Below are 24,947 nucleotides of genomic sequence, written 5' to 3'. Positions count from 1 at the left end.
GGAAACATCCCTTCTCTGCACACAAACAGCACTGACAGGTCTAACTGAAACCATAAGCTACCTGCAGTACAGTGAGATTCTTCCAGTGCAGTCTGCACTCCTCCAAAATAGGGAGCTGATGAGTAAATCTCCCTTACTGCCCCCTGCATTAAAAGAAGGAGAATTGGATGTGTGATTGAAGTAGAATTCGAATGCGACCTTCTTTGCGTGGTTTGTCGCCAGAACAAAGGAAGCAACTCAAATGGAACATTTATTTACTGAGCACTTTCTGTAATTAATTGTCTCCAGCGCTGCCAAGTCAGCAGCTCTCTGTGAGCGCCTGAGTGTGTGAGAATATATTTGTAAATTAACTCCAGGCTGCAGGTCACTTGGGCAGTGTACAGAAGGAAGCTTTCAAGGCTCTGGACATTCAAGACTGTTTGTTTTGCAGTGTATATTTGGTGACACACAGTGCCCCTTATAAAATAAATCAGGTAAAATTGATTTTTAATTTTTTGTAAGGCGTGCAGTGAATTGTGGCTTATTCGTAAATACAATAATTCTTAGTATGTCTCTATCCTTACTATGTAGAGATCTTATTGCAACCTTTCAGTACTTAAAGAGGGCTTATAAGATGGCAGGACTTTTTACCAAGGCCTGTAGTGTCAGGACAAGAGGCAACCCTTTTAAATTAAGGGTTTAGAGTGGGCATAAGGAAGAAATCTTTCCACGATGAAGGTGGTGAGGCCCTGGCACAGGCTGACCAAATAAGCTCTGGATGCCCCATCCCTGGAAATACTCAAGGCCAGGCTGGACAGGGCTTTGATCAACCTGCTCTAGTGGAAGGTGTCCCTGCCCATGGCAGGGGGGTTGACATCAGGTGATCTTTAAAGGTCCCTTCCAAGCCAAACCATTCCAGGATTCTACATTGTCCTTGGTGGAGAGTTCAGGCCTGAATGCCCTGTTTACACTGGCAGCTTGTTACCTCTCCTCTTCTGCAGTTCCCACTTTCCAAATTGCACCAAACAGCTGATGAGGTCCCATAGTACCCATGACCACTTCAATGCTCTGATCAGAAAACCCATAAAATAAAATAAAATAGTGTCTCTTTTGGTGATTCACTTACAGCACAACAAGGAGTATGAAAACCAGGCAGGGAAATTCATATATGAGTTTCAGCAGGAAGAGCAATGCAAAAAGGATGTAAAATCTGAGTTGTCTTTGAGAGGTATGTTTTTGACCAAATTTATATCTCAATTTATATAGTAATTTGCAAAAAGAAACTAAGGTAAAATATATGAAAGACTAATTGTTGAGGGCTCACTGAGATATTTATGGATGAAGTTTTGCTGAGCTTGTCCAGTTTATTTCCAGTTACTGGTTCATATGGATTAGTGTCATGTCTCCAGTTACATTGTGTTGTCTTTCTCAGTATTTTATGTGACTGGTACTTAACAGGAAGTAGTTGTGTTTTGGAGAAGTATCTAGAGAGGATCAGAAAACAATGATTACTTTTACTTTCTTGCCCTGACCCTTCAGCTGTGCATACTGTTGTTCTGGTAGCATAGCTATGGAAAACCCAGCTTTTGGTTGTGAATGAGAGTCCTCTACTTGGATCTGTGTTCCTGTGTGCAGAGCACTTGGGAACAGCACCTGAGCAGGGAATGCAAAGTATCCAAAAAGACAATTTTGGAAATGGAAAGAGGTTTTACAATTGAAGAGATGAAGTAAAAGGCTCAGGACCAATCCCCCACTCTATTGTGATGGGATAAATTAATATATTTAATTGCCCAAAGAGCCTTAATGATGATGATGATTCTACTTTTGACTGGTATGAGTTAAAACTTTGCCATTGAAAGGCTTTTTTTGGACACAGACCCCCAATTAAATGGAATTGAAAAGTCCTGCAGTAACGTGTTGAGTTCATTAAAAAGTGATGTGCTTTTCTCTCCCCTAAGCACGTAGGTAGGCATTGGCAGGCTCCCTTGGCACCTGGGATCTTGGGCCATTCACCAGCTCGCTGGTGTTTCAGTTTTTTCCAAAGTTTTCCACTCTATAGAAACTGAAATGTTTCCAAGGTTTCAAGTGTTAACAAAGGTAGGAATGGAAATGTTTAATTTTGTATGGAACAGCAAATGTAATTCCCAGACTAGTCTTTTCAGAAGTGATACAGGGTTCTGCAAGTGTGCATTCTTTATTGTAGTTGGGGGTGCTCAGGTATTGAGGTAAAGACTAACAAAAGACAATGTAGTTTTAACTGAACTTTCTTTTTTAAAACTGAAAAGCTCCTTCTTATTTCCAAAGAGCTACTGTGTGGTTTATTTATTCTCATTTGAGATTTGTACAGAGTAGGTGTTTGACATAAGTGGCAAAGTGGGGTTATGATGACATATCTTTTCCTGAGGAAATTTAACTTTATGTGAGGAATTTTCCATGTGAACACTGTGGGACTGTGTGTAGGTCTGGTAGTCTGACATTCCATGGGCGTATAGGAAACTTATTAAAAGCTTTCATTACTGTGGGTTTTACTGTCCTTTCTTTGACTATTTTGATATTTGCAGCAGGATTTTGTAAATATTAGTTCAGAATGCATTTCACTAGTACAGGTTTAACATACCAGGCACTGGCTCAGAGACACCTCTCTTAAAATGTACTTTGATGAATTGTCATTTGTGTACAAAGGATTCACATGGAGACATCTTTGATAAAGCTCTTGAACTGCAGCTGTTTCCTCTCTGTGTCCTTGCTGTGGCTTTATGACAGCCCCTTCAACAGCTGAGAACACTGTATTGCAAAGTATTTGGCATGATGACGTTCTTATTAGAATTTAAATAATTATGGGAAATTGTCTGCCTTAAATCATTAGGAAAAGTATGCTGGGCTAACTTTAGAAGCTCTCTCAAAGAGTTTTATTCCACAAATGTGCTCTGTAGTTGTGCCAGTGACAGAGGTAGCTGTTTTACACAAATGAATTATTACTAGGTTGATTGCTTACTAATCTAGTAAAATGTTTATAATAAGTCCAAAATCGCACAGTTCAGAAAACCTTAATGTTTACAGGCTTGTGGTTTTTAATTGAAAATTGAGTTACTTCCTTCGCTGGATAAATCTGAGTTATTTTGAACTAGTTTAGTGTCTTGGAGTCTAAGAGTCATACCCTATTGTGCCAAGAACTGTAAAAACACAGACCAAAGGGAAAGGTGCAGCCAATGTATACATGGCTACTGTTGTATTCTGTGTTGTCCAGGTCTGGGAGAAGTGACTTGTGGGATCTTTAATGTTCTTATGATCACTCTCAAAAACGTACAGGAACAATGGGATCTTTGACTTTCTTCAAAGACAATAAGATATAAATAAAGTATAGTGAAGCTTAGGATGGAATAAACACCTTAAGGCAAGAAAACAGGAATATTCCACTGGAAAACAAAGATTGAAAGTGTGTGTCAGTGATAAAAATCTACTAAGTATGCAAGGGAATTATCAAACACAGTGAGGGACTTAAATGTTCACTTTACACCTAGAGTAATTATAAGGCAAGAAAAGCCAACATTGCCATAATTTGTCAATGAAACCATCTTAACTCTCTGCCTTGTGTCGTACAGAACCAACTTTTCTGTGATTGACACATTCTGTGACGTGCTTCTAGTTTGCATTATGGTCTGTAATGAGTGGCATCAACTCCTTTCACCCATGTTTTGCATTCAAATGTTATAAAACAAGAACTGGGACTCACACCATAGATTTGAAAAATCCATAATAACATCTCTGCTCACTGGTATTGTGTTCACTTCACAGACAGCAGCACTGCTTTTGAAACAGTGACCACACATCCCTTCACATTAAATATGACATATCTCAAACCATTGCAATTATAGCCCAGGACAATTTAATGGTTAAAGTTTTCTCCTCATGTAAAAGTCCCTCCTCATGTAAAAATGTCTTAATAATCCTTTCCACTGCTTTCTTGCATTTCCTAAGTATCTTAGGGCAGTCCTTTCTCTGTTCTTGGTGTCTGTACATGGTAGACCATTTCCATAATTTAGTGTTAGAGTTACACAATTCATATACATTTAGCACCATTGATATGTTTGGGGTTTAGCTTGAGCACTCTGGGAGCTGAATTTTCCAGAGATTCTGTCAACTTCCCAATATATATCTCTCCTTGATTTTTAATGTACAGGACTTCAGAAGGTATGTTAGCAGTAGAACCTCAGTATTTTATGATCCTGCAGGAAGCACTGAGGTGCCTTTTTCTTCTGTGATGTTGATTTGGAAGTTCTGAGCCTGTTAAATGAGTCTCATGGTGAAGCTGGAGAAGTCTGTGTACTGCCTGATGTGAATTTGTGTCCAAGAGTAGCTGAAGATTCAGACCCTCACTTATGTGCGGTAGTAACATGACATAAAAATGTTAATAAATCATCTAAGTGCCTCAAAATCAAATGCACATCAGTTGACTAAAGCATTTGTTTCCTGACTTCTTGGTGAACTATGAATGTGAGGTTTCATGTGGCAATTGCAACTGTCTGAGAAGTTACCTTGCTAATTATGAGGGTAAATGAAATGCTCGTATGATGGAGGAAAGGAAAGAGAAAAAGATCCATAGTCATGCAATCACTTCATCAGTTATGAACAGCATCACTAGCACTTAAAATACTGTGGAATGATTTGGAATCTTCCTTGGGATGCTTGTCAAAATGAAGCAGATTTTCACTCTGCAGTGAAACAGGGTGGTTTAGGTGCCTGGTTATTGTTCAGTTGTAATTTCTGTGCCCAGTTTTAAAGAGGAAACTAATCAATGAAAATTTGGACTGCTACCAGATGGCTGCATTCCTGGTGTATTTGTAGTTTTGTTTAATAGGGTATTGCAAATTTGAGTAGAAATCATTTATCAATATAGTCAAGTGTTGTGGGAGGAATTTTAAGGCATTCCAGCTTGTCCTTGTTTCTTTTTGTCAATTCATAGTGACACAAGTCTTTGTCTGAAATTCCGGTGTGTAATTTCTCACCACTCCTATAATTTGAACAAGAAATGTGCTTTTTATTCCTATGTCAGTTTAATTGCATCCAGGTTTTCAAAGCAGAGAAAGCTGCAAATGTTTAGAAACTTTGATCAGAGGAAATCCCGTGATTAATTTGCAAATATTTTTTTAAATGTTGTTTTTAGGAACGTTTGTTAAATATTCCCATTAATTACAGGTATAGAAAACACTGTCAGATGTCAGCATCTGCTTTGGCACATGGAAAGAGTAATTTTTTCCAGGTATTTTTAGGACTGTAGTTCAGGTATTGCTGATAACAATGACCAAGGTTAAGGCACATTTTCAAGCCAGATAGCAGGAAAAGAGCATAAATTCCATGAATACAGAAACTTGAAGTGAAAGTGCCACCAGTACAATCCCAATCCTCTCTGGTACCCACCGAGGTGAACAGAGGATGAAGGAAGTGCAGAGAAGCTGCCAAAAGTAATCTAAGGGTGTTGAAGGAGAAGTGATCTGTTTTAGTGACCTGTTAGCAGTGCTGTTAGAGTTTTTAGTTTTGTGATTTGTTTGTTTGTTTTTTTTTTTTCAATTTTAGAATTTTTAAGCAGTGCTTGAAAGCAGCAAATGGCCAAAACTCGTGTAGAAAGTTAGGAAACATAAACACACATCTAGCAAGCATGTGTTCCTTTGTGTAACCACAGCTGAGGAATGGCAGCCCAAATCCTCTCCCCCACAAGTGGTGAAGAAGGAAGCTGGCACTACCTGCCCTGTGGTGCCCAGAGCAGTTAAATAAGACTTTTGCATACGATACATTAAGATCTAACTGCCTACAGAGCAATGCAAAGCCCAGAAATAATTAAAACTGTGGTGAGATTAAAAAAAAAAAAAAAAAAAAAATCAGTCTGTGGTGCTCTGTCTCACTTTTGCTTGTACTTCATCCAGTGTGCTGTGTGTTTGCCCAGGAATAACACCTTGGTGGGCAGCACATTGCACGTGTAGAGCCACGCAAGTGTAATTAATAAAACAGAGTTTTGTTGTAGTGATAGGTTGGTAAGGCTGTTTTTCTTCAAACTCTTGACTCGTGTTTGTGGAAAAACCAATCCTACATTTTTTATGTGTGTCACAGCAGTGTTAGGGAGGCAGTGGGTGATCTGTGGGGGGAAGAAGCCACGGAAACAGCCCTTACTTTGATCTGCAAACTGGCTTTGGGGTTTGGCTTCAGCATTCAGTAACTTGCCAGTCAACAGCGTCCTGCTTGCTTTTGCTGAATGTCTGTTTGCATCTGCATTTGTTAAAGGCAGCAAGGAATCCTGATTGTCTTGATGGCTGTTTTGAGACCTCAGTTTGGGTCACTTCCTGATGTCAGTCTTTTTGATGATGTGAGGTTTTAGTTGGAGCAGCAAAGTGCCATTAAAAGGACAAAGTCAAACCCGCAGCCATTTAGAGCTTTCAGAACTGGAGTTTTGTCAACAATCATATGGTAACTCCTGTGTTAAGAAAACTATTTAATTATCTGATAATATATTATTTTACCCCAGGGTCCCTGCATAAATCAACAGCTTAGTTATGAGTGATGCACTACTCAGTGTTATTCTCTTTTTTATTCAGCCCTTGGCTCCCTGCCTTAGAAATGCTCCTTGCAGAAGATGAGAAAAAAGGTCTTCTCCAAAGACTAGTTGTTGATACTGTTACTGCAGTGTTTGCTTTAAAATTCACAAAGCTGCTGTGTGATGGCAAGGTCTAATCTGTTGTCAGAAATGGAGCTGGGATGTGGAAGAATGATGTTTGAAATAAGTATTCCATAATTTAGTGCCACTTGTTGAGTAGTTTGGATTGGATTTTTTCCCCCTGTTCAGTACCATATTTATTACTTGACAACAGTCAAAGCAAAATTTCTATTGGCCAAAATTGTAATTATGATTTGGCAGCTCATCTGCAAATCAGGTCCAGAGGTTTTCAGTCAGACCCCCAAAACAGAAAGTACATAGTTCACAAACTGGGAGAGGATTGGATTAAATAAATTGCCCCATAAGTGACATTTTTTACCTCATAGCTGGTAGAGTAGCTGGTTTCAGAAACTGTCTTTCATGTTCCTTATTCTGTATGTCCATTGTATACCTACTGGGTTTTATAGTGACTGAGACAGAGATTATGTAAATAACTCCTCTAATTAAATATTCCTGGCTCATCCCCAGAGCAGGTCCACTCTGCACACTGAATGAGTCATAGATCATATGGAAAAAATGGTATGTAATCATGTGAGAACGGACCTCACAGGCAAAAAAAGCCAAATTATATAGTAATTGCATGGACAATCTGTTCTAACTTGAGATTAAACCTTCCTTTGAGGTCCTGTGACTTACTTTATAGCATTAAAACAAACCAAAAAAAGCTTTCTCTTGACTCCCAGTCCCAAGGTTTATCTAAGTTTTTCCAAAGTATTCCATGCATTTTAGGTACAGGCATTGGCTTTGTCCATGCTGCCTGAAACAGGCTCAAGTGGTTATAAAGAACAGTCTCTGCCCTCAAACAGACCTCAGGAGCACCTCCCAATAATTGCTGGAAAGCTTCTCAGCCTCTTTGAGCCTCAGACGTGGAACACACTTGTAAACAGATTGTTCCACCAGTTTTGCTGCAAAACTTTAACAAGTTTTGACCAAAAGCGTACAAAGGATGTTATCAGCACTTTTTTCAGAGTCTTGTGGCCTGGCTATACTTAGGTAGATTTCCATATAAAAAGCACAGGATGCATTCTTGAAAAAAAACCAAACAACAGACTTTCCTGGCTGATGTCATTTCACTCATTAAAATAAAACAGGCACTTATATTTTGGGGGGAAAAAAAAATCAGAATATTGGAAGCATGGGAAAAAATAAAACACTTCTCCCCTTTGTTTTCCTTCAAACTCATTCTTGGATGAAATGCTTCAGTCAAAAAAAATGAGACTAAGACAGATACCAGGAGTGGAAAGTTTTAGTCTGAGCAGTTAAAGTTGGAAAAACTCCCCAGTAGATGGACAGTGCTACCAGCTGCAGCTACACCAAAGCATTATAAAATAAGACAAATGTATCTGCTAGTTAGTTTAAGGTGCCTTTTTTTTTTTTAAGTATATGACCTAGGAAGAAAGAATATGCTGCAGGAACAGTGTAAGAGTGTGTTGTAGCAGAAACTCATTTTTGATGGAACCAAGAACTCTAGAATCTGAATAATGCTGCAATTTCTGGTGCACTGGGTTCCTGCAAACTCATAGTAATTTTTAATCTGTGTTTACAGTGCTCTAATGATGTTCCACATTACAGGGTGCTTTTTTTTTTTTTAACAGAAAAGAACAAAATGAGTTCTCTCAACAGACTTACAGTTCCCCCTAGATGTAGCAACATCTGTACATTTGCCTGTACATTTCTGCCTCATATAACACTGCAGTGACATTTCAATTGGCTGGTTATTACTTAGACTAGAGATCATTCTCTAAAAATATTGTGATTACTGCTGTAATAAGAATTTTTTATTAAAAAGTGGAATATCCTGGTAATACAAATCAGAACTTCCCTAAACTTTCAGTCCTTCTGCTGGAACCATTCAGGTAGTCCCTCCTCCCACACAAAGGCCAGTCATTTAAGTGGAATGCTTGCAATTGAATTTCCATTGACATTGGTTAAGCTTTCATATAGAAAACTGTTGGAGGATTATTCCTGCATTTTGATGGAGCTGGTAAAATAAAAGAGTGAAGCAGTGAAACCTACGTGGCATAAAACCTGCAGTCCAGAAAGAATAGGCAGCTCCAAGAACAATGTTTTTAAAAAATGTAATAAGATACTGCTGGAAACCCTAGAGTAGGTGTTTTATCACATTGGCATAATTTTCTGCAAACTATGAGGACTAGATAGATCAACTTTGCTTTAAGGCTGTAGACTTTGCTAAGGATGCATCAAGCATGAGTTTGTCTCTCGATCTTTCAAAGCTGATATTGGTGGTGCCTTCTGGAGGGGGTTTCAGAGGGGCTGATTTTTCTAATATAAAGGAGAGTTACTATAATTATATTAAAATAACTGTCCTTAGTACATGAACCTCCCATTTTTTAAAGAGTGCTGTTAAAGCATGCTCTGTTTTGCAGATGTATTTGAACCATGTAGACAGATGAGACGCTGAACCTTCCAGGTTAAGGCTTTGTCAGACTTTGAGCCAGGCTGTGTCACATGGAAATAGCTTTCCATTGATTTCCCATTAAATGAGGCAATAGCGTGCAGCTTAAGCACCTTGAGCATTATGTAGTGTTGCTATAAATAGATATTTGAATGGAGGGATTCTTGTATTTGCTGGATTTTTTTTTATGCAGCATATTTATATAGAAAAGTGATCCCACTGCTGAGACTGAGAGCAGCTGTTGTACAAAGCAGTTATGATTTCTGCTGCAAATGCCAAGCTTTTGATGCTTGATTGGGATCATGTGAAGGATATTCTATGCGAACTCCTGTCTCGATACTGAAGTAGTTCTCCCCTCAGGGAACTGGGCACTAAAAGTAATTTGGGAGAGTAAAACAGTAACTACATTTTAAAAAAACCCAGCTTTGAAATGAGTTGATAGTCATCTGGTCTTTTGCTGGATCAAAAAGGACCAGAAACAGTCCTCAGTGCACAGATATGACTGGACATGGCTCTGCCTTTCACAGCATGCCCACCCCTGACAGTGGAGCCAGAGGTACCTCGGGGACAGCACCCAGTGGGCAGCTCTGCCATGGACCATCTTCCTTCTTCCAAATACAAACTCATCGCTGGCTGAGTGAGATTTGGGTGGAAATACAACGATTTTGTGTCATGCACACATCTAAGATCTTCACCATCTGTGACAGGCAGCCTCTGGAGAGGTGTGAGGGGAAAGGGAAAGGCTGCAAGCCCGTGTTTGTTCCTTGCTCCCATAGACTGAGATTGCATTGGATCTCTCTCTGGTCAGTAAAGCACAGCACTGGTTTGTGGTGATTGTCATTACTGAGCTTAATCTCCATTACAGCAGAGGCTGGGGGTGAATTCATGGCTTGAGGCGGTGCCCAGAGTTCTGTAATACAGGTGCTCCTTCCTTGTAAACTTGTGCAGATCCCCCTGCATCCACAGATGGGAATTCTCATTCCATGTCAAGCCACCCATTTATTAGTGTACTGTCTGTGGCTGTGGGCTGTAACCAGAGCTGGCTAGCACTATTTTTACTGCAGAGCTGTTCTTCACATGCATTTTAAAGTTTCTTGCATATTTTTGTTTTTCAGGAGCATCATTTCCCTTTGAATAAAAAAATCTGCCTGTGATATTTTGTGCCACAGATATTTCCCATACCTTATTTAATTTTATTTTGTTTTTGTTGGCAGACAGTTGTCTTCATGTTCTGTTACCATTTAAAAAAATTGGAACTATTGGAGGAATAACAGAGTCTTCAGTAGTTAAAATGCATCAGTTGCTGTCTTTCAATACGTGTTCAGGTAGACAAAACTGGGTTGCCTTGGTTTGAAGCCCATGCACTGCCCTTGGCAATGCAAAGAGAAACGACTTAGCAGACGACTTAATATTTGAAGGACCCCACATTCCACTTTCAGACATGGATATGGAACTTGTGTAGGTTTCAGGAGGAACAAGACACTGGCAGTTCAGAGCAGAAGGTCACTGCAGACATGGTGGGTTGTTGTGCAAAGACCTGGAGTTTGTAGAATATGCATATTGCAAGGACAATAAGAGTAAGCTCTGAAAATGGAAGAGGAATCTGCAGATTACTATTTCAGAAACAAGTATTTTAATTCTTTTTCTTTGGAGACGTGTTTATTCTTTGGGATGTCAAAGGATTAATATGATCACATAGAAGCACTACAGAAATGAAAGCTGGAGTACGACTGAATTGCTTGGACTTAATTTAACCTGTAGCACTGCACACATAGAGAATATTAATGATGAATTATGCCTGAGCCTGGAGAATCAAGAAGGAACATGGGCCCTTGGAAAAAGAGTTTGCCAGTTACTGTAGGTCATAAGAACGAAATGTTGCCAAAAATCTTAGTCAATGTTTTAATTGCCTGTAGAGGTGGTTTCAGGACCAAAAAGGCCTGTTTATACATTTCCAGCAGTGCTTTATCTCAGCCCAGTGCTGACACAGGTTTGCTGATGGCAGATGTGAGCCCACATCTGCTGGCAGACTGATAATTTTCTGGTGTTCTGCCAACACTTCTTTAATTAACCAAAGTGTCAAAGACTTGTTAAAAACCTCTGCTTTTTGAATGTTTCCCAAAAGCTAAAAGGCAAGTAGGGTGGTTTCTTTGTTTTCCAGTCTTAGCTGTACCAGCAGCTCTTTTTAGGAAAGCTCTAATGGTACATGATAAAGACAAGTATTGTGTGTTGCTGTCCCTCAGAATACTTTCATACCTGCATATTTCAGAAGAAATTGAGGCATAAATAAAGCTGCTGTTCCTGAAGTACGAAGTCACTATCAACAGCAGGCTCAGTGCATTTCAAGAAATTTGGCCTGAGGTCCCAAAACACTAAGGGATACTTCTAAAATGCTTTGTGTTAAGCACTGTCTGGCTCATCACTGCAGTGCTGTGCTGCTGCTGCTGCTGCTTTCACATTCTGAAAGTTCAGGAGGAAAAGTTGGCTGAGGTGTCGTGGTCAATGCAGCAGTGGAAGCTCTGAAAACACCTTTACCTTGTGTGAAAATGTCCAGCACTTTGAAGGTACTTTGCTGAATGCAGTCCTACATGTTAAATTTACAGCACTGGTTTGTCCAAGCAGCATAGTTTAAGTAGGAGAAACATCATTTAAAATTATGGATTCTAGATGCTGTATCTAATTTTACAGAGCACAACTGAAAAAACAATAATTAAAAAAAACCTCTCCCACCAGAGAGTATATATTTCTAGACAACTTATATGTGCCTCTACACAAAGGAATCTGAGATTTATCTTAGTAGGTGCAAAGTGTATTTTTTGCTGCTCTGGCCTCCACAGACATGGGTTAAAAAGGAGATTTTATTTCCTTTTTTACAAACATTCAAAGGGGTCATCCTGTTTTCTGTATCCCAACATCTACAAAAAACTTAAGATGACTCCATCTGTCATGATTGTTAGATGAGTCCAAATCTGTCATTAACAAAACACTGAAGTAATTTGACTTTGTTTACCAAAAAGTTGTTTTCAAGTCCCTACCAGGCAGCACAACCCAAATGCCCTCATGTCACTGAGAGGGAACTGAGGGGGAGTCACACAGCAAGTTAAATATTTTAGCAAACTTAATTCCAAAAGTCTCTGGGAAATTTTGGAAAGAGATCTGGGTTGTTTAAATCCCAGTGCTCTGGCTTAGCCACAGGAACATTCTTCATCTGCAAACATGCCAACGTGCCTGCTTTTTACAGCCAGTTGCCCTGTGCCGGGCAGGGGCAGGGGCTCAGTGCCAGGCAGAGCCCAACTGAGCCCAGCCCGTGTGGGACTGGATCCCACTGCAGCCCCCAGGGCTTTGGGTAAGCCTGACTTTGTCCTCGGGCTGTGGGTAAGCCCAGCTTTGTCCTCCGTCACCTTCCAGTTCTCCCAGCCCTGTGTGTGAGCTGGGAAGCAAACCATGAACTCTAGACATTGTAAACATGAGCTTTCTTTGGGGTTACCATCTTCTCCCCACAGGTGCCTGCTGCTGTATTTTAGGAGTTTTATAGCCAAGCTACAGATGACAGAATTAGTAACTAAATAGAAGTGTAAAAACGGGTCGTGCTCTCAGGGAATAAATAAAAATGGGAGATCTGTGGACACCCCCCCTCCCTCCCCCCCAGTGCAGCTTCACTTTTGATTGTACAGGGTCATGCTTTTTCCTTTTAGTGATTTTCTGCCTTAAAGATGTGCTAAAAAGACAGAGAGGCCAAGAGAGAATGCCCAGCACTCTTAGGTCTTCTGAGAAAGGCTCAAGGGTTTCATTTTCAGGGGGGCTGAGCAGCAGGCAGCATAAAACTGTCATTTCATTCAGCTATGCATTAACAATTTAGGTGGGGTTAGTAAATGGTGCATAGATGTTAACTGCATGTACAGTATACTATAACACTTAAAACCTTGGTGATTCATAAATTGGAGTAATTTTGGCTACTTGTACTTCGTAGTTACCTCTTTCACAAAATACTTTGGAAGACATCTAAAAATAAAAATCGTTATAATCTATATAAAGAATAAAGCAAAGGGTTTTTGCAGGCCAGGTCACTCTCTCAAATTTTGACTCAAAATTTTAAGTTGTAATTAAACCTTGATGAATGAAATAGAGAAGGGCAACTGAGTTGGGACTCCTAAAGTAGCAGGGGTGTTACTGAGTTAGCCTTTTCTTCTGATTTTGGCTTCATCCACACAATGTTGAGTGTATTTGTCAGTCCTTTGTTCTCCTTTAAAGCAGTGGGGCCTCTGTCCTTTGGGCAACTGTCAGTAAGTTTGAAAGCAGAAATTGTAGCTATATGAAAATGATCTTAGAAGGGATGGGTGTCACTATTTGTTGGCAACAGCCATGAATATTTTGATATTTTTATTCATACATCGCCTGCAGTTGGTATGAGCAGAGTGTACAGGAAATGGCTGATGAGCCAGAAATACTGGTACACAAGGGCATGAGCTCAAGGGTCAGAAAAGGAAAAACAAGAAACAACTAAACTTCACAATAGGCTTGGTAGCAAAAGTGTGCCAAAAAAAAGGGAAAAGTGTTCCAAATAGAAACCCTTCAGGCTGGGTTCTTGGCTGGTGCAAACTGATGTTTGTTCTGCTGTGATTTAGTGTGTAGTGACCTTAATTTATGCCAGCTCAGGTTCTGTCCCTTCCCCTTTAGGATATGTGCAGTAGTGGGTTTCCATGAAAAACATGAGTTTCCTCGCCTTGGTTGGTGGTTGTGGCTGAATTATTGTGCTGCAATGTTGTGCCACGCATGGAAGGATCTGGATTTCAGTTGTGGGAATAATAAAGCTTTGCTTTCTTCTTTTGGCACTAGAAAAATTTTTGGTCACACCCTTCCAATGTGGTGGCTCATGGTCCTATTTTCAAGGAAGGCTTTTTGTTTGATTGGTTTTGTTAGTTTTGGGGTTTTTTTATTAGAGGGTTTGTTGAGGAAAACACAATTTGCATGTACTTGGAGATCTCAGAAGGGTGGGCGAACAAAGCACAGATGGCTGCTTGGCCAGAAACAGTGTTTATTCTAGAAGATTTGTTACCATGATTCTAATAGAAGATAAAGTAGTCCCTGAACCTTCCCCCAAGGCATGTCTTTGGTACAGTTTATAGCCCAGTTGAAAACCTTTGACTCTGACGTCTCTTTGATCCACTTACAAGCATCTTCTTACAGAGATGGTGGATACAAAGCAAGAACTCCTCGGGGACCTCTGCTGTGCTGGCTTTCCCTGCAAAGACAACCCATCTTTCCCACTGTACAAATATAGAAGAACTGACTTGCAGTTGCATCAAGAGCTGTTCTTACAGATTCTCTTGCTGTTCCCTGCAAAGACACAGTTATTTAGCCATGCTGCTTTCATAGAATATCAGCTCCAGCTTTCCCTTGAAATCTCTGTCATATAGAAAAAAATTCTGCTGTTCTAGCCCAGTTCTTCATGGGATTTCTGCTGTTCTTGAGTAGTGTTTTTAGTAGTCATATTGATTATCTAAAGGATACCCAAAAAATGCATCTGTGCCCAAAGCTTGCCTATTTCTCCAAACATAGAAACTGTTCTAATTCACCCCCTGCCTTTTCTAGAAGTCTTTCTCCCCTTTGTATGTGCCCACACACAGAGAAGGCTTCTGCTGTAACTGCAGTAATGTGAGGACACAGGCAGAACAAAGTAATTAAGTATTTTAACTATTTAACTTGTATTTACTTTTGTAATCTGCTTCAAATGTAAACAAGGCTGCTGTGCCAAAGGCTGGCATTGCAGGTGACCTCATAAAGGATGTTCCTTCTCTCTGGAGAACTTGCCCTGCCTCAATACCTGTGTGTGCACACACGTGTGCTTGTATTCAAGAAGCTCTTCCTACTCTTCAGGTGCAAGAACTCTGAAGTTAGGACTTGAAGGCACGAGTTAAAATGCAAAGTCATGCAATGACTGTAATACCAGCATGTGGAACTACAAGAGGAAAAGTGGTAATATGGTATTGAAGCATAGGATGAGAATGAGAAGCTGGTGTGGCCAGCTTTTAGTAAGTTAAGGAAGCTCGTATGTCAAGTGTTTCAACTCTGTTGAATCTCAGCCCAGAAAATGAATGATGAAAAATATGAGGTTGTTATGGAAAGGAAATAATTCTGATCTAATTTATTGACTTTATCTTGAAGTGTTGTCTTGTTGCCGAGGAAAATGACATCTCAATTAAAGCCTTATTTTTTTTTTATAGAACTGTTGCTCCATTTACTCCACAAATTCATTTTCTTCTACAGGCACTTTGGTACTGTTACTTAAAAGCACACTGTTTTAAAGACAAGGAGTTACCTGATGTTTCTGTCATTCACCTGGATTAGAATTTTGCAATGCCTTCATTAACCTTCTAAAGTTATTTAATAAGAAGGCAATAATAACTTTGCTGTTGATTATAATGTGACTTTTTTTTATCTAAACAGATGTGTCCTGAAAGCAGCAGAAATATTAGAGAGGTGCAATGTGCATCATACAATAACAAGCCATTTATGGGTCGATTTTATGAATGGGAACCTTTTGCAGAAGGTAAGGGAAGACAACTTGGTTTTGCATTATTATACAGACTGTGTTTTGGAAAGTCAAATGTGATTTTTACTCAGTGGAAGCCACGAGGATTTGAGTCTTGCTCATTTTCCTCTATTTGTCTGCTACATTTATTCATGGGCAGACAATTAGATAATCTCACATCAGTATTTCTTATATTTTACAGGAATGAAGGCATGTAAGTCCTACTTTGGCTAGTGTACTATCAGCTCAGTATAGTGGTGCAGCACTGTTTCAGCTACTACAGTGTTAACTATCTTCTTTTTTTCTCTATTTACTTGTGATGACAAAGGCTCAGCATGGCTCCATTTCAGTAAATGGAGGGGTTTTCTTTATACCAGTTTAGCACCTGAGTTGTGTCCTTATACATTCATATCAGGACTCTCTGGCTGTTGAATTTGTATTTTCTAATGATGTGGTTGAAGCTGGGATGGTGACTGTGAAGGATACCTGTGCTGTGGACTTCCCCAGCTGCATGTTGGACTGACTGTCTTGGAACACAAAGCAGCAGCAGCTCTAGTAGTGCTCTGCCACCCCTCTAGAGTCCTAATCCTTGGATGATAAAGTCTCATTCAGAGAACATGGTTTGTGTAATATTTATTTTGTTTGTCTCTTTGTACACAAGAGCTGAGCCCACTGCCTCAGATGAGGCAAATCATTAATTATTCAAATATGCTTCTGGATTCTGAGGAATTTAGTTTGTCTTTCTGGTTTAAATTACATTTTTAAAAGTTGTTTTTCACAAAACTCCAAAGACCAAAAAGGATTTATGCACAGAGAAACACATCCACTGGCTGAGCTGTCTTCGTGGTTCTGAGGCCGTTCTGGTCCATGTGTCCATGTATTTGAAAATACAGGATCTAGGCCCATCTACTTATTCTTGCTACATTTCAGAAGGCAAAGTGTAAGGAAGATTATTACCTGTATTTTTTAAGTGTCTCTTAAATACAGCTTTTCCTGTCTTCTGTGTAAGTAGCTACGTGTAATACAATGCACACAATGAAGCAGGAGTAATGCCATGGCTTCCAATGTCTTACAGTCAGTTTGCAGGGATTTCTCTTTGCTGGAGGATGTCATTACTGCCCTGTGTATGTTTTACCTTCCTTCAGTCCTTAACTCATCATGATGAGTCCCTTTCCAAACTTTGAGAGGGATGCAAAGTAAGAGACTTGGAAAAGGAATGAGGAAGCTTCTTTCATAATGGAAGGGTTCTGCATGGTTCTCATATTTTCACTCCTCTTCTCTTCTTCCTGATAGGTTTGGAAGGAGAAAAGAGTGATTGTTAGTGGTGATTTTTTGCAGGTAATAAACTGAGGTCAGGTCTATCCTGCAGTCTAGAGCCTGATATTAAGTTTTGAAGTGAAAGCAGTGGGAAATACATCTGAGCAGGGCTGCAGCTGGGGACATCAGCTGGAAGAGCATTTGCTGCTGTCACTGAATTGCTTCTGGGGACTGAGAGAACCCCTTGCTGGACTGTGTCTGTGGCTTCTGTCCTGTGCCTCATTACACAGAGGCAAAATGCCTGTTTTGCATCAATAAGGACCCTTTCAAAGATGTGCTGAAGGAAGTATTAGAAGTCATTGTTCATTTATTTTTCAGGGGACTCAAGAAATGTTGCAAATATGTGAAGTTCCTTTTTCCTCTGCTCAGAAATGGACATTTCTGTGGGTGCTTAGCACGCTGGCATGCTCTCTGTAGTTCCTTTAGGTGAACAGCTTCCATCCACAATTGATGTTACCTATTTTTACATAGTCAGTGCAGATTAAGGTAGATTGGTATCTAACTCCTGGCTGATCTGATCATGTTTGTCTCTAATGTAGCTATGCCTCAGTCCTCATTTTATCTGTTGCTGGTGTAGTGAACTCTTGCAGAGCTACACCCCTTTACCTCCAATTGGGAACATCAGTATATATTTACTATTTTTTTAGTTAAAGTCATGTTTGGCTTTGTGAAGTTGCCCAAAAGGAAGTTTCAGAGCTGTACAACTCTGGCACTTTGTACCATACATTTAGGCACAAAAAAGAGTTTGGTACCCCAGCAAGGACATGGCTGAAGGCATGTTCTGCAGACACCATGGCTTCTATGAGGTGGCCCCAAAGACTTGTGATGTATTAGCTTTGGTGCATCCCTTTTCAAGCTGCTGTTGACAGGACAGAGCCAATGCTGAGCCATCTCAGCCCACCTCCATCTCCTTGCTTCCTACACAGCAGCTTAGGCTCACTCTGTCTTGTGCCAGGAAAGATGAATCAGGGGATCTAAAACATGCCACGATCATTTCGTTTTCCCTCCCCTGCATAGCACGGCTTGCTCTTAATGTTTATATTGGATCAATAAAGGCAGCTAAACTGTAATTTACAACCCTGTCCTGATGGTGAGTTTTGTAATTATTGTTATTTTTTAAGAATGCACATATTTTTATTTCTCCCTTGTTCAGATTGGTGCAGCTGCATTTCTAACCCATTTTATCTGCTGCTGCTCCAACACAAACTTTTGTCTTTATTAAAAAAGTCATACTAAAGGGACTATAAACTCTGTGAACTTAGAGTATTTAATGAAAAAACCCTAGTTTGTGTTGGAGAACCAGTAGTATATGATAACTCTAAGGGTGGGATTTGAGAGGAAGGGTACAGCTGTGACAGAGGGAAAACATCACAGTGACATAACCATAAACCTGTAAGGAAGTTTAAATATACTGAACTAATAACTGATAATTGAACTCTTTAATTTGAACTCTTAAGTTCATCTAACTTTCTTTTTTAATTGTGATGAAAAATTCACAACCTTTTGATGGCTGGATGAAAAGAATCTGTTGAAAGGAGAAAACCTTTTGGATAGTTGGAAAGGGTAACTTGGAGGGGATCTGACCACAGGAGCCTCTCATAGTGAAGAATGACTGCATTTGTTGAGAGAGGGGAGACAGACAACTGCAGATTTTTTTTGTCAGAAATTCTGTATAAGGTTAAAGATGAAATAAAGTGCTTTCCAGGAGAATCTCTGTCTCATATTTCATTTTCAACAGGATACCTGGATAATCTTAAGCATCCAGAATACATTGTCAAATACAGTATTTTCAAATCCACAACCACAAAAAATCCTGGTTGACTCTTGCATTGAGTTCTGTTTGAAAATGTCTTCCAGGCACACGTAGCAGACACTGTTTTGTGCAGCAGTCCCAGCCCTGGGTTCGTGTTCCAGCAGTTGAGTGTCCCCTGTGCAGGCACAGGTCCCTGTGCAGGGAGGGCACCGTGGCTCTGCTCTCTGCAGGGACAGGGGCCTTTCCCAGCCTGTGCTGCTCTGTGCAGTGGGGACCAGCCAGGGCAGCTGCTTTGCCCCCTTCCCTCACAGTTAAAGGAATGCAAACTTTTCATGGAAATGATTTTATTTGGTTTTGTTTTATTTTTCCCCCATTTTGTTATTGTAGAGCAAAATTTTATTGGGAAGTTTTCTAAAATGTGGACTTGACCCAGCATTTCCTCCAAGCGATGTTTTTGTTTCCTTTTTGTTGTAAATCAGCTCTAGTTTCAGTGCTCTCCTTTCGGGTGAATGCACTTGTTTGCAGGGCAGGACACTTATTTACTGACACTGAGGGAATCCTGGCTGTTCCCAGTGTGTGTGATTTCAGGTGGGCAGCTGTGACTTGTGTTAGAGCTCACTGGACATCTGCTATAAAGGGAATAAGGAATGGGGACATGGCTCAAGGATCATCATAGTGGTGTCTGTACAGATGATTTAGTTCCACTTGGTTGAGTCAAGATGTCTTTGGCTTAAAATCCCGTACGTAGCCAGACGAGTTTCTAGGAACAGAGCCATGCTCAGATCTTGAGAGCTGTTTGAAGAGCTTGTTGCTGGCAGGTGGTTGCTGGAAGCTGCAGGGCCGTGCAGGGTGTGTGGAGAGGCCCCAGCTCCTGCTGTCAGCCAGGGCTGGCACGAGGGCAGTGCCTTCACCTGGCCAGGGGTCAGGGTCAGCCAGCACAGGTGACCTCTGGCACTGAGGAGGATCCCTGGAAGGCCTGGCAGAGTTTGGTTCCTTCTAATTGCCAGGTCTGGCTTCCTCTTATGACTTCTCTGTGTTTTTCTGTTTATTGCTGAGAGATATAAGTCGTATGGAGCCCATACACCACATGGCTCTTTGGAGCAGTGTTCCAGTCAGGCTGAGTTTCAACTAGGATAAAAATTCCTGTAGCTGAAAGCAGCAGCAGCAACGTATATAGAATGGCACTAATGTCACTGCTGTATTTTCTGTGGGAGGAAAATTTGTCCCCAGCATCCCCCAGAGTCATTGTTGCCAAACCCAGCTCCTGATGGGCACCATAACGAGCAATTCAAAATCAGCTGGGGTGGAAGATGCTGACAGGCACCAGGTGTCAGCACCCAGCCTTGTGGCAGGCTGGGTGGGCCATTTCAGCTGTTTTCTCTTGGAATCTATCAGAATCCAAACTCAGGATGAATAGGAGGATATTTGGTCTGCATGGTTGTCATGCTGGACTTTGTGGTACTCTTTCTCTAAGATGACTTTCATGTCAGTGCTCCAACCTGAAGCCTGTGTTGTGTTCAGAGGAGAACTCACTGTACAGGTAGATGCTGTAAAATCATTTATTGTATTATTTTGTTTTAAAATACCTTCTGATAACTTCTAGCTATAGATGTCTGCCAGCTACAGCTGTGATAAATATAAACTGTGAAGAAAATGAAATTCATAACTTCCACAGGTGTCTAGCAAATAGTGCTACTTCAATACTTTGTGTCAGGTGAGAAGCATTTAAGAGTTAGACTGAACTGGTTCTGGTGTTAGGATGGAGACTGAAGACTAATGCAGAGCTGCTACATTTATTGATTTGTGGTTTTTCTTGCTGGATTTGTAACAACAGATTTCACTGATTTTGAATGACAAAATAGCTTCTCCTAACAGATCAAAATATAGTGGCCCAACTTAAGATATTAAGGTGCTAAGAAACTTCTCCAGTCTGCTGGCAATTGATGACACTGAAGGCACTTAATGAGCTCTGATTAATACGATTTAAGTAATTAATGGAAGACAAGCCTAATTGATCTCTTAAAAATCTTGGTCAGGTGCTGAGAAGTTCAAGTAGCATTAAATACCCAGGAGTCAGAGGGACTGGTTTCAGAGAGGAGTTGCAGGGAGTGCAGTGACCAGGACAAGGCAGACCCTCCTGTGGATCCTGGCCAGCCCAGCTGTGGGCACAGGGCTGTTGTGCTCATGTGTCAGGTTTGGGAGGTTGCGGCTCATTTGCTGAGCTTTGTGCAGACAGGGGTGTATGGGCTTGTGAGGGAAACCATTTATTCAGTTCTGAAGTCTCATCAACAAGATGTTTTGGGGAGTATTTTCCATTCAGCAATGGATCAGCAGAAACCATCCACCAGAAGCAGCAAACCTCAGGACATCCCTTCTGGAGGTGTTTGTGAGTGTGTTAAATGAGTATGAAAATTCTGACAAGTAACACTTCTGTTGTCTTTTCAGATTTTTAGGTGTTGCTTCTAAATTTTCTGTTATTACATGGGACAGTATGTAGCTACCAAATATGCACAGATAATTTGGCAGTAAGTTTTGGGGCCAGAGATGAATGTGGCCTGTTGGCTGTTGTGTAATGTTGCAAGTAAATGAATACTCTGGGCCAAGCCTGAACATATTATGTTTGCTTTCAGTGGTTTAGTGTGTTTTTTCTTCTTCTGTTACAATTGTGAGTTATGGGTATAAACAAATTACAGATATATGTTGTTTATATGCAAGTTATTAGTGCAAGCATTCATCCAGTGTCCATTGTTGGATTTCATTGCATGTTAATAGAAAACCATTCTAGAAATGCTGTCAAGTTTGGTATATACACAGAAACATAATTTTTGTGTCTGGTTAAGTGGAAGTGGAACTTCAGTTTAGAGTAATTAGTAATTCTTGCATAGGATTAGTCAGGTGTATCCTGAATGCCTGTGATTTCTTGGATAGAGGAATGCAGTCCTTGAGAACCAAAGGTAACACAGTCCCAGTTTATTAATGCTTGGCCTTTCCTGATTTGGGTGTGCCATTCCCTGTGGCTCAGGGCATGCTGTGCTGGACTAGATTCTCTTAGCTTTGTGTGCAATACTTTGACAAACTAATGTTTTCACTCAAAGGACAAGAAGTCATCTTACTGTTTTATTTATACTTTCTCAAGTAACTTACTTGTAGTTAGTGACCATCCAGATATCCGTGTGTACCATGCCCATGTATGTGTATATACATAGACACTGTGATGTATACACAGCATCTCTAGAAACAGTCCAGCTGTGTTGCAGCTCACCCAGCTGCAAGGTATTATCTTCCACGAGACAGCTGCTTGAAGTCTTCATTTCTCATTGCAGTAGATGATACTTCTCTGCTTCTCTTTTGCCTCCACCTGTTAGAAATCTTCTTGGTTGCTTTTATTCCATTTTGTGGCTGGTTGTTCTTGAAGAATGTCCCTTAATTGCAGGCACTCTATTTTTAGTGTCATTTTTTTTTTTTGTTTTTCCTGTTTTATATGAAATGCTGTAGGCAGATGCATCAAAGGGGCAACAGGCACTTTTGGGAAATTTGAAATGTAATGAGTAGATCATGTTTGTTGATTAGCTACAACTCAAATACTGCACACTTCACTAAGATAGATATAAAACATCCTGAAGCATATACCTGAAATTACTGACAAGAGCTTAGGAAGTACAGGCATACCATTCCTCTTGAATTCTGATGGAATATGAGCTCTGATTTCCTTTAGACTCATTGGCAATCTTATCCAAGGCAATGAGGTATCCATTTTTCACACATTACTGAAAAGTCTATTTAATTTTTAACTGAAAAATTTTTGAAGTGTTGCTGACTTATGAGATTAGAATTTATTCAAATGCAGTAGAACAAGAAGTTCACTTCTACTTTGTCCCTTTCTTCCCTCTTTATTTATTCCTGCTTTTTGAATGGACCACAAGAGAAAGCAGATGGAAGTTTGCAAAGCTCTAAAAGTATGGCTGTGCTAAAGTATCTGAGGCATTTCTTTGACTTCATCTATAAATATGTTTCCTGAACATCTGTTGTGTTGAGCTTGACCTGGAAATTGTAAATATCCTGTGTATTACTGACATATGTAACTACTTCTATAGCAAGCTTTAATAAAAAAAATGCTTAGATATTTATATGTATGGAAACCTAGTGCTTCCACATGACAACTTACCTTTTATAGTTACTCTTTCTGTATAATTTTATTAATATACATATTTTGATTTATATTTGTAAAAAGCTTGGTGGTACTAGATCCTGGCTTTTACCTGTGATTCTGTGGTTGGTCACAATTGAAATAATAATGTATATCTGTTTTTAACTGTCCTGTTTTAGACAGGGACCATACTCTGATGGCTGAAAGGAGCCATTTCACTGTATTAGATCACATGCTCCACATGTAATGTTTCTAATTCATTGTACATGCCTTAATTTCCTTACTTTCTCCTGCTGTTTGGAGGGGGAGATGGGCTAAGAGTGTAAGAGCAAGAATTTGTGGGTGTTTATAAGTGGACACCTGGATGAGCCTCAAGAACTGGAAATAATTGTCAGTGCCTTTAGGAAAATGGGAAATTACATCTGACAAACCTTATCATTAAACAGTAAATTCAGGACACTCCAAAGTGCAGTGGAAGTTAAACCATCTAAACAGAATGTATGTTTTTAGACAGGAAAGTGAGAGAAAGAAGGAGCTGACAAGCCATATCTGTCCTAATCTTAGAGAGCTTAGATAAATTTTAGCTTTGCTGGAGGAGAGACTGTCTCCTGTGTCCAGGTGCCACTGTTTGTGTGGTGTTCTAGAGTATCTGACCTGTCTGGTTACAGTCATTGTGAGCTGGATGAACAGCTCAGGAAGAATTATGCCCTCATTTCAAACCACACTTACTGGTTCTTTTGTGGAGCAGAAAGTTAAGAACGGATGTTGTGGCTTGCAGGCTCAGATGTAGAAACAAAATTGTATCCAGATTGTGTGGAAATGAAGATTCTTAGGCTAGAACAGAAGTAGAAGAAGATTTGGTGTTTGCAAGGCAAGTGTGGAAGTGACTGGTATAGTTCCTTTTAAGCCTCCTTTGATAAAATTTGTCTGTTTTACCTGCTTGTGTCCCTTGAAACAAGATGCAGACCCAATATTTAGAAATGAATTTAAAAGAACCCCACACCATCCTATAAAATGGAATAAATGGAATATTTTGATCCACAAAACCCAACCTACTGGTATTAAGTACTTAGTAGCTTTATCACAGCTTTCTCACTGTCTGACTTAGCTGTCAAACAAAGTCTTTAATAAGCAGGGCTACATGAGCTAACAGTATATGACTTCATGTAGTTGGTAACAGTCCATATATATATATATTCCTTACACATCTTCATTTTGTCCAGTGGCTGTGCAGAGCAGTGTGAAACTTGCTGCATGTGGACAACTGAGGACTTGGATCCCTTTGATTTGGGGGTCAGACTGGATTGTGTAAAGGTGGGATGGGAATACCTTAGAAGCAGAATCCTACTAGAGATCGGAGGGTTATGGATGTGATTAATCAGGAGTGAAAATTAGCTGAGAGGAAGGTTGATTTAAACTAATGTGTTCTAGGAATTTAACCAGCCCAGGCAATTTCAGGGGTTGATCTCTGTCTTTTCTGTGTCCTCTGTTTTGGATCTTATGCCAAGCAGAACTTTCTCAGAGGCAAATCCTCTGCTGTGTACAAATAAGAAATAAAGATAATGCTGGTCTTCTTTTCCATCAGTTCTAGCAAGGGCTATGTGGTGACCTCTAATCCTGCCCACTGGTAGGATTATAATCTTTTGGAATCTCCATTTCAGTTTGTAGCATCCAATCCTTTTGTATGTTGGGTTTGTCAAGATAAGGGAAAGAACAGGGGGACAAATTAAGATCTTGACTTTTCAGTGCTGTTGCATTGTCATAGTTACTGTGTACAAGTGCCTATGTAGAATTAAGTGCTTGGGATGCTTTAGTCTTTTTTAGCTGATACTGTTGTACGTGGGAAAAGTCCTCCATTAAGCTTGAGACACAAAATTTCACTCCAAAAATTTGCCTTTGCTGTTGGATCAAAATGTTTACTTCTGTTGACTTCTTTATAGCAAAACACCAGTGTGAGGAGGGCATCCTGTCATCATTCCTTGCTTGTTACCAAGGCTGTGTAATCATTTTAACATGTCATCCATTAACTTTGGGGAGTATCAAACAAACGGGGCAGCAATTAAGCAAAAGATTATCAACATGTGTTCCATTTTTCTT

At 40.1% G+C, this 24,947-nt stretch overlaps 1 protein-coding gene across 1 annotated transcript in view; it reads left to right on the top strand.

The window, feature by feature from the left end:
* Positions 1-15,867, top strand: part of LOC113947685 (thrombospondin type-1 domain-containing protein 4-like) — a 109,667-nt gene extending 93,800 nt beyond the window's left edge. The window contains exons 7-8 of the mRNA XM_027644522.1: positions 15,549-15,651; positions 15,836-15,867. Coding sequence (XP_027500323.1) covers positions 15,549-15,651; positions 15,836-15,867 — 135 coding nt within the window. The remainder of the gene's footprint in view (positions 1-15,548; positions 15,652-15,835) is intronic.
* The last annotated feature ends 9,080 nt before the right edge of the window (positions 15,868-24,947 follow it).

The sequence above is a fragment of the Corapipo altera genome, unplaced genomic scaffold (genome assembly GCF_003945725.1).
Source record: "Corapipo altera isolate COAL_440 unplaced genomic scaffold, ASM394572v1 50, whole genome shotgun sequence".
Taxonomy (NCBI): Eukaryota; Metazoa; Chordata; class Aves; order Passeriformes; family Pipridae; genus Corapipo; species Corapipo altera.
This window is presented reverse-complemented; position numbering and strand designations above follow the sequence as displayed.